The 14857-nt window shown below is 45.0% G+C and overlaps 1 protein-coding gene across 2 annotated transcripts in view; it reads right to left on the minus strand.

Annotated features, from left to right (window-relative positions):
- Positions 1–13880, minus strand: part of DOK4 (docking protein 4) — a 50673-nt gene extending 36793 nt beyond the window's left edge. For both annotated transcript variants that reach the window (XM_032231393.1, XM_032231392.1), the window contains exon 1: positions 13810–13880. In XM_032231393.1, the coding sequence (XP_032087284.1) occupies positions 13810–13829 (20 nt within the window). In that variant the 5' untranslated portion in view covers positions 13830–13880. The remainder of the gene's footprint in view (positions 1–13809) is intronic.
- Between the last annotated feature and the right edge of the window lie 977 nt (positions 13881–14857).

Consider the following 14857-nt stretch of genomic DNA (forward strand, 5'->3'; position numbering starts at 1 on the left):
AGCCAGTTCTGACTGGTTCTGGCGAACCAGTAGCAGACATTTTGTGTAGTTTGGAGAACTGCCAATGCCACCTCTGACTGCCCCGCCCTCATCTATTCTCTGCCTCCCGTCCCAGCTGATTGGGATGGAATGGAGATTTTGCCTTCCCCTGCCACGCCCACCAAACCATGCTCACCAAGCCACGTTCACAGAACCAGTAGTAAAAGAATTTGAATCTAACCACTGACCTAAGGGCAAGAGGAGAAGTAGTGGGTGGTGGAAGCTTATCAAAGCAAGATTCAACCTCGAATCAGGGAGAAATTTCCCAATAGAACAATTCATCATTGGAACGGTTCGCTTCTGGGAGTGGGGGCTCGCAAGAAGAAAATGGGCAGCCATTTGTTCAGAATAATATAAGGTGTCCTGCTTGAGCAGGGGGTTAGACTAGAAGACCTCCAAGATCCCTTCCAGGTCTGTTGTTTTATCATTCTGTAAGAACAGACAGGACAGCCCTTCGTCTGAAATGATATAGGGCAGAGGTGTCAAACTCAAGGCTCGGGGGCTGCATCCAGCCCACCAGGTGCTTAGATCTGTCCGCAGGGCCACCCTTGAAACAGAAAAGACACCTGTGGTGTCTCTGCCAGCGAAAACAGAGATCCTGAGCTCCATTTTCAGCTGCCACGGCCTCTTGCAACCTCTGTCTGTGAAAACGGAGCTCAGAGGGTTATAGGGGGCCGTGGCAGCCGAAAACGGAGTTCGGGAGCCTTGCTTTCATTGGCAGAGCACTCAGGCCACCACAGGAGCCCATGACACGAATGACATTGAGGCGGCCATGCCCACCCCCCCTTGAGGTCAAACATAACCCTGATGCAGCCCTCAATGAAATCGAGTTTGACACCTCTGGTATAGTGTCTCCTGCTTAGGTGGGGGTGGGGGGTGTTAGACTAGAAGACCTCCAAGGTCCTGTCCAATTCTGTAATTCTATAATTCGGTAAGGTATAGAGCCAGAAGGAAAGAAGGTAGCCTCTCTATCATAGAACTCACTCATTGACTGCTTAGTTTGAATTACTGCAGCTTGCTAAGCCAGTGGGGCAGGTAATGTTCTGACGTCAGACTTGATGGGGTGCAGAATTCTGAGAGCTGAAGTCCACCTTAAAGTTGTCAAGGTTGAGAAACAGTGTTACAGTGGACATGTGGCACACCTTAATAAATGTACACCACCATCATATTTAATATTTCTGCAGCAGAGGTCACTGCCTGCTCTACAAAATGCAAACAGCTACTGTGGACCGCCTGCCTTCTAGCAACTTGGCTGGCACTTTGTGCTAACCACGATGATCTTGCATCGGTCTGGACAAATTGCTCCTTTTCCTACCGTTTAAGCTCACAAAAAACCAGACAAAATCCCACTGTCCACACCTCAATGGTGGTGAAGGGAACCACAGATAAAGTGATCTATAGAGATTCTGAGTTCTCCAGGTCATGGTTGTCCCAAAGGTGCTTTTTTTTTTCCAAGAAGCAACCGGACTTTCTGCTTTTTGTTTGAAGACATTTCACTTCTCATCCAAGAAGCTTCTTCAGCTCTGACTGGATAGTGGGAATGGAAGGAGACAGCTGGTCATATGCATGCTTTTAGAGGGACGTTGAGGCCCTTGGAGGTTTATCTGTGTCCTCAGGGTCACATGAGTGGCGCTCCTGCTTCCTGTAGTCTGCAATTTTTTTCCCTCTGGAAATCCATTCCTACTCCCACCCCATTCCAAGGGTCTTCATCCCAAATTGTATAGCTAAACATCCGTAGAGATTCTCCGTCCTCCAAGTCATGGTTCTCCCAAAGGTGCTTTTTCAAGGGGCAATTGGACTTCCTTGTTTTTCTTTGAGGACATTTCATTTCTCATCCAAGAAGTTTGTTTAGCTCTGGAAAAAAGATGCGCCTTCTTTATCAATTCTGTGACCTGTTCCAAGACTTCTGTTGGTAGAAGTGATTTCAACTCTCTGAGGACGTGCTCCACTCTCTCTTTCAAAACCTCAACTGGGAAATTAATCTGTCTTATTCTTCCATTGAGGAGTTGGAGCTGTGCTTTCTGCAGGATCTTTTCTGCTCTGTGTCCCTTCCCTGTTGAACTCAGGCGCAGGCTGTTGGGGATGAGTCTGTCCTGCCTGCATCTCAAACTGAAGTGCAAACGGATCCTGCAGTCTGCAATTTTTCTGGAAATCCGTTTATACTCCTGTACCATTCGAAGGGGATTCATCCCAAAGTGCATCGCTTAATGTCTACTGAGATTCTCCATCCTCTAGGTCATGGTTGTCCCAAAGGTGCTTTTTTCAAGAGGCAACAGGACTTTCTGGTTTTTCTTTGAAGAGAGTGGAAGAAGCTTCTTGGATGAGAAGCAAAATGTCTTCAAAGAAAAACCAGAATGTCCAGTTGCCTCTTGAAAAAAGCACCTTTGGGACACAAATAAGGTTCTGGAGATTCCATGAAGCCTGAGGATTTCTCACTTCTGGTTCCCATGATGTGTTGAATTCAGTCCTTCTCTTTTTTGTTTCTACAAACCACCAATCTGACTTATGACCACAATGGAGCCCAAAATTTGTTAAGAGAGTTGTTAAGTGAGTGTTGCCCCCCCTTTCACGACCTCTCTTGCCACGGTTAAGCGAATCACTGCAGTTGTTAAGTTAGGAACACTTTTAAGGGTTAAGTTAGGTTGTTAAGTGATTCTGTCTTCCCCGTTGACTTTGCTAGTCAAAAGGTCGCAAAAGGGATCACATCACCCTGGGACACTGCAACCGTCATAAGTACATGCCAGTTGCCAAGCTTCTGAATTTTGATCACATGAACACAAGGGATACGGCAATGGTCGTAAGTGTGAAAAACAGTAATAGGTCACTTTTTTCAGTGATGCTGTAACTTTAAATTGTCACTAAATGAATGAATGGTTGTAAGTTGAGGACTACCTGTACAACCATGCAATCTCCAAATTCCTCATGAAGTCAGATTTAAGGAAATCCTAAGAATCAGCCTGAATCCACTGGGATTTTCCTGAAGACGAAGCAGATTAACAGAGTTGGAAGGGATCTTGTAGGTCATCTAGTCCAACCCGCCACCCAAGCAGGAGGCCCTACACCATTTCTGACAGATGGCAGCCAGTCTCTTCTTGAAAGCTTCCAGTGATGAAGTTCCCACAACTTCCGAAGGCAACTTCTGTTCCATCGGTTGCTTGTTCTCACTATCAGAAAATCCCTCCTTATTTCCAGGTTGAATGTCTCCTTGATCAGTTTCCATCCATTATTCCTTGTTCCTTATTCCATTATTCCTTATTCCCTTCTGGGGCTTTGAAGAATAGCCTGACCCCTTCCTCTCTGTGGCAGCCCCTCAACTATTGGAAGGCTGATATCCTGTCTCCCCTGGTTCTTCTCTTCACTGGACTAGCCATGCCCAGTTCCTGCAACCGTTCATCATATGCTTTAGCCTCCAGTCCCCTAATCATCCCGGTTGCTCTTCTCTGCACTCTTTCTAACTATCTAGCTCATGATATCTGAGAGAAACATATTCAAGGGAAGGTGCACTTTCCCTGCCTTGATCCATTTAAGCCTTGAAACGCTCTAAACCTGTCCTTCTCCCAAAAAAGAAATAATCAGCAAAATGCCAAACACTTCACATTGATCCTCTCTGCTCCTATAGAAGGCAGACAGTAGCAAATATTCCGATATTTTCATCCGGTGGTTTTTGCTGACATGCTTAAACCCAAAACACGTTTGCTGGGCTTTGGAAATTGCGCATTCTTCGAAAACCATTCGGAAAGGACAAAGCTTCTTCGAAACTGTGCTGGCATTCCCCCTGCGGTTAAAACGTTCTCCCTCCTTAATATTTGTAACATTGCAAATAGAGTTTTAGGAACGTTGCCAAGGGTGGCCTCCCATAAATTTTGCATCCTTTGCTTTAAAAGCATCAGCAAGTCATTTCCTAGGGCAGCATTGTTCAGTGTAACTCCTGATGCAGCTGGCTGGGAATCCGAGAATTGGAGGCCAGTCTGGCCAAACCTTCGGAAAAATAAGCACGCGGAGCGGAGCCATGCACACGCTTTCCTTTTTCCATGTTGGAAAGCAACAAAACCCACGTAAGAGGAAGCGTTGCAAGGAAGACAGAGGGCCCTTCCTTCCTGACTGGTGCTGGAAAGTTGAGCCTCCAGAAACTGGAGCACTGCCCTGGATGTGGAGAAGGACCCCTGGGGGGCCTAAAGGCTAATGGAGCAGAAGTTGCATTAACAGAGGGATCCAATCAAGATCAAGGGAGGTATTAATACCCCTCTACAAAGCCTTAGTAAAACCACACCTCCATCCTGCATGCAGTTTTGGTCATCATACTATGAAAAAGAGGTTGAGACTCTAGAAAGAGTGCAGAGAAGGGCAACAAAGATGATTAGGAGGCTAAAATCTATGATGAACAGTTGTAGGAACCAGGCCTGGCTAGTCTAGTGAAGAGAAGGACCAGGGGAGACAGGATAGAAATCTTCCAATATTTGAGGGGCTTCCCCAAAGAGGAGGGGGTCAAGCTATTTTCCAAAGCACCCGAAGGCCAGACAAGGAATAATGGATGGAAACCAACAAGGAGAGATTCAACCTGGGAATAAGGAGAAATTTCTGACAGTGAGAACAATCCACCAATGGAACAGAAGTTGCCTTCAGAGGTTGTGGGAGCTTCATCACTGGAGGCTTTCAAGAAGAGACTGGACTGCCCTCTCTCAGAAATGGTGTAAGGTTTCCTGCTTTGGTGGGGGTTGGACAAGATGACCTACAAGATTCCTTCCAACTCTGTTAATCTGTTAATGTAAAATGATATAGGAGACCGGAGACAAAAACATACGATGAACAGTTGCAGGAACTGGGCATGGCTAGTCTAGTGGGAGACGGGCCAGGGGAGACATGATAGCAATCTTCTAATATTTGAGGGGCTGCCCCAAAGAGGAGGGGGTCAAGCTATTCTCCAAGGCACCTGAAGGCCGGACAAGGAATAATGGATAGAACTAACCAAGGAGAGATTCAACCTGGAAATAAGGAGAAATTTTCTGACAGTGAGAACCACCCACCCATGGAACAGAAGTTGCCTTCGGAAGTTGTGGGAGCTTCATCACTGGAAGCTTTCAAGAAGAGACTGGACTGCCATCTGTCAGGAATGGTGTAGGGTCTTCTGCTTGGGTGGGAGTGGGTTGGACTAGATGACCTAGAAGTCCCCTTCCAACTCTGTTAATGTAATCTAAAGCCAGAGCCATACAGGATCTGACAAGAGCACCCCAGTCTATGCTTCAGTGGATCTCCCCAGAGAGAAAAGATGAGCGAGGCTGCAATGGAAACTTGTTTTCTGGATGCAGATTGGGCAGCAGGTAGAACAATCGACTTGGGCCAATCGGTTTAATCCATGTGGGCCCCGGGGATGTCTATCCAAAGCAAAGTCTCTCTAGAGTCACCAATTATCTCTGCCACCACCAGAAACCAGAGGCACCAAGCTAATCTCCACAACCACTGTCTCATGTCCTATTTCCCACACCAAACAACTGTACGGACAAGGACACACACACACACACACACACACACACACACACGGCCCACTCTTGCTCCCCAGAACTGTGTTTGTCGCCTACATGGTGCACAGCACGTTGCTTTTATGATTAGCAAAAGCATCAATTTTTGGCTCCAAGATTGTGTCTGATCTCCCCTTAAAACCATCTTAGCTAGTAGCCATAACTGTACGGTAGTCCTTATGACTGGTGGCTTAGTGATTGTCCAAAGTTATGTTGTTGTTGTTGTTGTTGTTGTTGCTGTTGTTAGTTGCGAAGTCATGTCCAACCCATCGCGACCTCATGGACAACGTTCCTCCAGGCCTTCCTGTCTTCTACCATCCTCTGGAGTCCATTTAAGCTCACGCCGACTGCTTCAGTGACTCCATCCAGCCACCTCTTTTTCTGCCTTCCCTTCTTCTTCTTTTGCCCTCCATCGTTCCCAGCATGGGCTCTTCTCCAGGGCCTCCTTCCTCCTTCTCATTAGGGGGCCAAAGTCTTTGAGTTTCCTCTTCAGGATCTGGCCTTCTAAAGAGCAATCAGGGTTGATCTCCTCTAGGACTGACCGGTTGGATGGCCTTGCAGTCCAAGGGACTCAATGCAGGAGTCTTCTCCAGCACCAGAGTTCAAAGGCCTCCATTCTTTGGTGCTCAGCCTTTCCTTTTGTCCAACTTTCACAGCCATCCATTGCAACTGGATTACTATGGATCCCCTAAAAAGGTACTTATGACCGTGCCCGCAGTCACACGACTGCAACCGGCTCGCATTCACAGTTATTTGCAGTGTCCTGCAGTCACACGACTACAATTTACATTTTTGCCATTACTTTGTTTTCAACAAAACTGCTCAGAGCAACCAATGGGTTCACTTAACAACCACTGCAAAAAAAAAAAAAATTGTAAAATCCGATCGGTCATGTGATGACCTGCTTTACGGCTGTCTTAACTTACATTCTCAGTTACGGTCCTAAATCATAGACTATCCATATCTTGTGTCAGTGACTTCCCTACTTCCTCTCTGAAGATGCTGTTCCTCTCCTTTGCCATAAATTTCTCCTACTGCTCAGTTTTATTGAATTATAAGTTAGTTTCATTAAAGTATTAGAAGAAAATTATGTACCTATAGAGCAGTGGTTCCCAAACTTGGCAACCTTAAGACTTGTGGACTTCAACTCCCAGAATTCTCCAGCCAGCAGAGCTGGCTGGAGAATTCTGGGAGTTGAAGTCCACAAGTCTTAAAGTTGCCAAGTTTGGGAACCACTGCTATAGAGAGAGAAACCGTGGCTTTTTTTTTTTTTGAAGGGAGTAGTCTGGTCCTGAAAATCTCATCCAGCTGCTCAAATTACAGGCTCAATTCAGAATAATGGAAGCAATGTCCTGAATTTGACAAGGTGTGGGTTGGGAGAGGCTTAGGGGAATCAATGTAGGGAAAGAACAGGCAGAGCTGCACGCGAAGTCAAGAGAGAAATCAGCCTAGAATCGTTAAAGGTAAAGGTTCCCCTCGCACGTATATGCTAGTCATTCCCAACCCTAGGGGCGGTGCTCATCTCAGTTTCAAAGGCGAAGAGCCAGCGCTGTCCGAAGACGTCTCCATGGTCTTGTGGCCAGCATAACTAAATGCTGAAAGTGCACAGAACGCTGTTCCCTTCCCACCAAAAGTGGTTTGTGTTTTCCTACTTGCATTTTTTAAGGGCTTTTGAACTGCTAGGTTGGCAGAAGCTGGGACAAGTAACAGAAGGTTACGTGGCGCTAGGGATTCGAACTGCCGAACTTTCTAATCGACAAGCTCAGCGTCTTATCCACTGAGCCACCGCATCCCTTCCTAGAATCGTTACGTGTTCACAAACGCTCGAAGTCCAGTTCCTCTTTAATTCCATTAACTCATATCTAGTGCTAATTTAGTGTGGCCCATTGGTTGATTAGATTCTTGTGTATAGTCAGGAGTAATAAATTAGTTTGATAGAACTTAATGTGTGTTTCAGATTTTTTTGCGCCTGACAATGATACATATAGCAGAAATTTTTGAAAATCTTTAAGCTGGTTCAAGGCCAGTTTGCATAGTATTTTCATCCTACCCCATATTCACACACCGGATGTAAGACAATCTCTTTTCCATCGATTGTCTTCCAGTCCATGGCCACAAGCAGAAACACAGGAACACGGGAGCTACCAGACTGCAAAAGCAGCTGGTGGCAATTTTTGCAATCACAGCAACACACTCTAACAATGGGAGAAATTGTTGCCCAGTTCATGTGAGACTCACTGCTTCCAGCCAGACTGCTGTCTGATCAACTGATCAACTGCAGAATATAAGCAGTTTCTGGCCTCAGCAAGAAGGCCACGGAAGAGCTGGGGTGGCACCGTTGTTAGAATGCAGCACTGCAGGGCTAACTCGCTGCTCACTCCAGGAGTTCAATTCTGACTAGTTCAAGATGGACTCAGCCTTCCGTCCTTCCAAGGTGGGTAAAATGAGGACCCAGATTGTTGGGGGCAAGAAGCTGACTCTGTAAACCGCTTAGAGAGGGCTGCAAAAGCACTGTGAAGCAGTATAGAAGTTTAAGTGCTATTTCTATTTCTATTGCTATTGGCCTTCCTTCCTTCCTTCCTTCCTTCCTTCCTTCCTTCCTTCCTTCCTTCCTGCCTGCCTGCCTGCCTGCCTGCCTGCCCTGCCTGCCGTCCCTCCCTCCCTCCCAATGGTTAGAATGCAGTATTGCAGGCTAACTCTGTCCACTACTAGGAGTTTGATTTTTACTGGATCAAGATTGACTCAGCCTTCCATCCTTCCAAGGTCGGTAAAATGAGGACCCAGATTGTTGGGGGCAAGAGGCTGACTTTGTAAACTGCTTAGAGAGGGCTGTTAAGCAGTATATAAGTCTAAGTGCTGTTGCTATTAAGGCGTATGGCTTTACTTTGACAATGGCTTATGGCAGTGTTTCTCAACCTTGAGAACTTTTAAGATGTGTGGACTTCAATTCCCAGAAGCCCCTCGCTCTGCTGGCTGGAGAATTTGGGGAGTTGAAGCCCACAAAGTTCTGAAGGTTGAGAAACTCTGGCTGATGAAAAAGATTTCTTGTGACTTGAGCAATAAAGGAGGGTCCATTCCTTCTCTCTTTTCAGTATTGCTTTGTTCCCAGGCTGCATTTTGCCCTTCCTTGGTCCTTGATGATGGTAATAGCATAGTTCACACATTAGTTCTCAACCCAGGTTGCCCAGGCAAATAAAGGATTCACAGCCAAATATCTATAACCTGCCAGAGTGAGAAAGTACAGGTAATCCTCCACTTACAGCAGTTCATTTAGTGACTGTTCAAAGTCACAGTGGCACTGAAGTGACTTATTTTCACACTTATTATCTTTATAGCAGCCCCAGGATCATGTGATCAAAATTCAGATGCTGGGCAACTGAATCATACTTACGACCGTTGCTGTGTTGTGCCCCAAGCTCGTGTGATCACTTTTTGATAATCAAAATCAATGGAGAAGCCACATTCACTTAACAACCATGGTACTAACTTATCAACTGCAGGGGTTCAATGAACAACTATGGCAAGAAATGTCTAAAATGGAGCAAACTCACTTAACAATTGTCTCAATAACAGAATGTTTGGGTTCCATTGAGGATATAAGTCAAGACTACCTGTAGAAGTTTCTCCTCCATGACCAGAGAAAATATTGGACAATTATTTTTGTCGGCATAGTATAACCTCTCCTGCCTTCAGAGGACTAGAAGAAGACCTCTAGAACTGCTTCAGCCCTCTGGTTCTACCGTATGTAATTTAATGTACTTCTACTGCCTTTTCTGTCTTTTCCATTAATTCTCTTGGAATTGTTGATCAACATCTCTTCAATGTCTTCAACTGTGGTGGAACCAAACATCAGTAGAAGACATTGGGAAAAAACCAGGAGTTTGGTAGCACCTTTTTTGACTAACCAAAATATTATTAGCAGCCATCAGGCTTCTTCTGATCCTTCAAAAGAAGAAGCTACAGCTGGTCATGAATTTATTGGTTTGAGTAGTTAAAAGGGCCTTTTAGTTTGCTCAGTCAATCAATCAATCAATCAATCAGAATAGAGCTGAAGGGGCCTTGGGGTCTTCTAATCCCACCCTCTTCTCAAGTAGGAGACCCTATACAATTACACAGTATTTTGTGTTCTCTTTTTGATCCTTTAGTAAATTCATTCATAGTCACTTCGTGCTTTGTAGGCGAGACAATTTCAAGCATAATTTCTAGTAAGTCACAAATGCTTGGTTTCACACCCTGTGCTAAGATAGCAACTATGGTTTACAAAGGCTGGGTTTAGAATAGAATAGAGCTGGAAGGGACCTTGGAGGCCTTCTAGTCCAGCCCCCTGTTCAAGCAGGAGAACCTATACCATCTCAGACAAGTAGCAGTTCAGTTCAGTTCAGTTTATTACGAACTGCCTGACTGCCCAATCTCTTAAAAACTTCCAGTGATGGCACACCCATGATTTTTGATGGCACGCTGTTCCACTGGTTGATTATCCTCTCTGTTAGGAAGTTTCTCCTCAATTCCAGGTTGCTTTCCTCTTGATTAGTTTCCATTCATATTCATTCATTCATTCAGCAAATTTAAATGACTGTCCTGTCTATAAGGCCCATTCCCAGTTGACTTCTAAGTACAGTTCAAGGAGTGGAGCGGATTGTCCTCTTTAAAACCCTATATGACCCCAAACTTAGTTATCTTCAGGACCAACTTCTCCAAGGAGGTTTTAACAATTTGGTAAAATCTAGCATGGAATTTACTCTTTGGATCCCAATTTAAGCAAGGGAGGTCTATTTCCACTGTTTTCCTTTAGATTAGCACCCATCGTGCTTGACACTCAGAAAAGCTGCTAAGGAGGGTTTAGCTTTGTTAAACAGATTAGAACGATGTAATTGGTTGTATGATTTTAATATATAGAATATTCTGTTTAAAATGTAGGAGTAATAATTGGAGTTGAATTTTGATACAAAATAATGTTGTATGTATGGATTCAATATTTAGAATACCTTGTTTAAAATTAAGGAATAATAATGATAGTTGAAAAATTGACACATAACATTAATGTGTCTATGTTTACCAAATGGACAATTTGTGACTCGATATATAATTGCAAGCGGTGACCATGGAAAGGACGCACAAAATCTTGTAACCAAATAACACCCTATATGAAACGGAAGAAAGATGTGTGTTTTACGTCTTTGTATTTTGTCTGTTTTAAAAAAAAGAAAAAAAAAAAAAGAAAAGCTGCTAAGACTGTGAGAAAACCTTCAGAGGTTTAGAGGGTGGTGGCATCTTGTGATTTTTTAAAAAACTGATATTTCTCATTGGGGTAGCCTGTAAGACAGTTATTGTTTAAGATAAGACCATTTTTAATTTAATTTAATTCTTCTGGTTTACTGTATGCCACTTAGAATCATCCATGATGGAAGTGGCCTATGAGCCTAAATAAATACATATAGTTGCACCTAATGGGAGACTATATTAAAGAAACTTTCATTTAAGGCACATATCTGAATTTTTCAAGGATAAATCTATCAAAAACTATGCTTTAGATGAAAGTGATTCCCCACAATACAGACGTTTGAGGCCATTATATACAAAAGGGCATTTAACCACAACAACAACAAAAAATTGTTCACAAAGGCAAGGGTGTTGGTGCCTACAACATCCACTCAAATTTCTGCTCAAACATCCCAATTTGATGGCATTGTGTGTGAGTTGGGCAGACATATAAATTTACTGCATAAATGAATGAATGAATGAAAGAAGAAGAACCAATGAACCACTGAAGAAAAGCAACAATTTTGTGTTTGAAATTTTGCAGTAAGTGAAAGAGATAAATCTGTCCATTCCCACAATAGGAGACAAACTGTAGGAAATGACCAGCTGAGCCCAAGGGAGGGGTCAAAACGTCATCAACCTCGTGTCCCTTCACACCCACAAGAGATCTAAGTCCACCCACCTTGAATTCCATTGACTCTGATCTCCCTACTGCTTGGGACGTTAGGAACTCAGATTCTTGTACAGACCTTAAAGTTGCAATAAATCTTATACCGTTTGGAACAGCCTGGATCTCTTGATTTCCCTGGCTGACACAAAATTTAAGATCACATCCTGATATGCACAGAAGCAATCACTGATTGCTATTATGGGTAACAAGGGTACAATTGTCTGGTCCTCACCAGGGTCCCTGGAGATTATTGGCATGGTCCTTGATACCCACTAAGCTCCCTAGCTTATGTGATTTGATTTGATTTATTTGATTTGATTTATTTTGTTTATTTGTCAACATAATTTGTCCATACTAATACCTGTTACCTTGTACATGTTCTAGTATAGTCTTTATTGCCATTGTACAAAATAAATAAGAAACCAATTCCGTTGTATTTATTTTGTACAATGACAATAAAGACTATACTAGAACATGTACAAATCCCACTGTATTTAATTTATATTCTCTTAATACAAATCCGTCTTTTAGCAGAGAAGTAAGGTGGGAAGAAAAAGGCAGAAGCTGGGCTTGCTGTGGCCATTCAAAGGACCAACCAACAAAACAGTTCCAAAACGCCCTTCCTTCTCAACAGTCTGGCCAAAACTGGATCCCTTCATCAGAACCAGAAACCTAAGTCAACTTTCCCCAAAGTGGGTCCCTCCAACTGCTTGGGACTACGTTTCCCAGCATTCCTTTGACTGTGCCAACTGGAACTTCTCTCAGCCACGATCCTAAGCATTGTAAGGGATCAGGTGGAAGAAAGCTGGGGATCACGAATATAATGGATGGGAATCCTGCAGGATGGAGAGTCAGTGCTCAAGGATCCTTTAGGAAGCACCCACAGAGAAACAGAATCTTCCATCATGCTACGTGACCCAACCATTGTTGCCCAACACATCTGCACCCCAGGTTTTCTGCATCCTTTATACAAAGATGGTTTCTTGGTTCTGTTGTCGTTTTGCAACCTCTAACAATATTGGATACTGGGGACAGATTGAAGGCAGAATTAAAATTTATTGCAAAGGGAAAACGTGGGTTGCGTTTTTTCATGGTGGGAAAATAAACACTCAGTTAAGAATGAGAAAGGGAGGTGTTGGCGTCCACTAAAGATGTTGCTGTATGCTAGGAGCAGCTAAGAGCTCCCAAGTCCAGATCCAGAGTCCTTCAGCAAGAACCCAGATGGGGAAGGAATCCTGCTGGGCTTTGGGCTGGCATCCTGAAGGATTTGCCCAGAGGCAGCCACAGTAAGAGGACAGCGGTGGTGGCAAAAAACCAGAAGGAAAACCTTTTCTGATTCAATGTTTTATGGAAAGGCAACATCTGTAGCTCCAGAATGCTGCTCCCTTTCGAAGAACGTTTTCTACTTGCCAAAGGTGCCACCTGACCCCTTTCTGAAGGAATGCAGCCCTCTGGATTCTACCTCTCTCCAGCATCCCTGCTTCTATTCAAATCTTTTGCATTTCACAACAAATCTTGCTCCGCCAATTTCAAAAGCCCAGGAAAGCAGTTTAGAAGCGGAAACCCCAAAGGCTCTTTTATCAAAAATATCTGAGAGGGGGGGGGAACCCTTCCTCCTGCAGCCGATGCCATAGATATAAAATGAAATAATTAGCTTGCAAACAAATTTCCTCCAAGCCACATAATCAAAAAGATTTGCCTACACTTGCATCCAATGTTCTGGTCAAGCTTTTCTTTTGGGGGGGGGGCACCCCGAGGAAAAGAAATGCTATGCCAGGCCATTCAAAATCCCTACAGCCCCAGTGGATTTATTCAGGCTAGGCAACACACACACACACACAGAGAGAGAGAGAGAGGGAGAGAGAGAGAGAGAGAGAGAGAGGAGAGAGAGAGAGGAGAGAGAGAGAGAGAGGAGAGGAGAGGAGAGAGAGAGAGAGAGAGAGACAACACACACACAGAGGGATCCTCCATAAAAAGTGTTATTAAAAAAAAAGGAGCTGTACCAATCAGCAGTCGGCATCTTTCCCCATAGAAACAGAGGTTTGCCTGGAGAGATGCTCAGCCTTTATGCAGCAATGCCAGAAGGGACCCCACAATTCCAGCCACCCCCACTCTGGCAGACTGGGGGGGAGGAAACGAGGGTCTGCCTAGAATCAAGAGCTGCTCCCCTCCTTCCCCATGCAAATTCTCTGCACAAAAGCAGTGGCTCTCCCTCCCCCCATCCCCTTGCCCTTCGCCCATGCTAGCATCTCACCGAGTCCCCTGAACTGCCCTCCGACCTGCCCACAGGGAGAGAGAGAGTGCCATGCCAGCTGCCCTTACTACCCAAGTTTCCTGCTCTTCATCTTCACGTACCCTGCTTGACGATGTCACTGAAATTGGTAGCCATGGCTCAGCCAGCAGCAGCCAAGGCTTCGGCTCTTCCACGCCTCTTTCTTCTGCCCCCACCCCCCCGAGCCGGCTTCCTCTAGGGCAGCTTCTAGGGCAGCGCCAACCTCGCCCTGCCCTCCGCTCCGCCGTTTTTCACCTGTTCTCAGACTTGGGCTGGCACGGCACCTCGTCTGCCCTCCAGCATGTTCTAGTTGGAGCGGGAAGCGGCTTTTTTCTGCCTGGGCGCTGAAAAATAAAAATGACAGATAAATTAGGAGGGTGACATCTTTCTTGTGTTCTGGGGCCCCCCACCCTCCACCCTCCCTCCTCTCCCTCCCTCCTCCCCTCTTCCATCCTTCACTCCCCCCCCCCCCCGACTCAACCATTCAGAGAATCATAGGTGGCTGATATGGGTGTGGAGGAATGGAACAGTCTGGCATTTAACTCAGCGGGCGCTTCAGCTCTCTAATTCATAAAGAGAAGCTCCCATGGCTAGATCCAAGAACAAAAGAGAAGAGAGAGAAAGCTTTTTGATTCTTAAAAAAGAGAAGGGACTTCCACACCTACCATTCAAGCGAGCCTCTAAAGTTGCCTTCCGTGTCCCTTATTCTACCTGGCCGGGATAACTTAGTAGGACCTTGTCATTCTTTTCCTCGCTCTGCACCAATGCAAAGCAGGACTTCAGGAGTGGAGCCAAGGAGCAAAGCTTTAAAAGACTTAATTGAATTCCCCTTGTGGCTTCCCCCAGCTCCTTGCTCTCTCTCTGGATCGCCACCTTGCAAACAACATTGGAGAAACCCAGATGTTTTTGCATCAAAGTTAAGCACCTGCCAACAGAAGAGGGAGTCGCATCTCCTTAACGAACGGAGGAGAGCTTATATGCCTACTAATTTGACTTGGCTAGTTAATTAAACCCCAAGAGCCGACATGCGCAGGAGGCTACACGTACTACGAGTTTCCTCGTGTTGACATCCCTGCCTAATTGCCTACTTTGGCTACACCA

This window comes from Thamnophis elegans, chromosome 14 (genome assembly GCF_009769535.1).
Source record: "Thamnophis elegans isolate rThaEle1 chromosome 14, rThaEle1.pri, whole genome shotgun sequence".
In the NCBI taxonomy this organism is placed as follows: domain Eukaryota; kingdom Metazoa; phylum Chordata; class Lepidosauria; order Squamata; family Colubridae; genus Thamnophis; species Thamnophis elegans.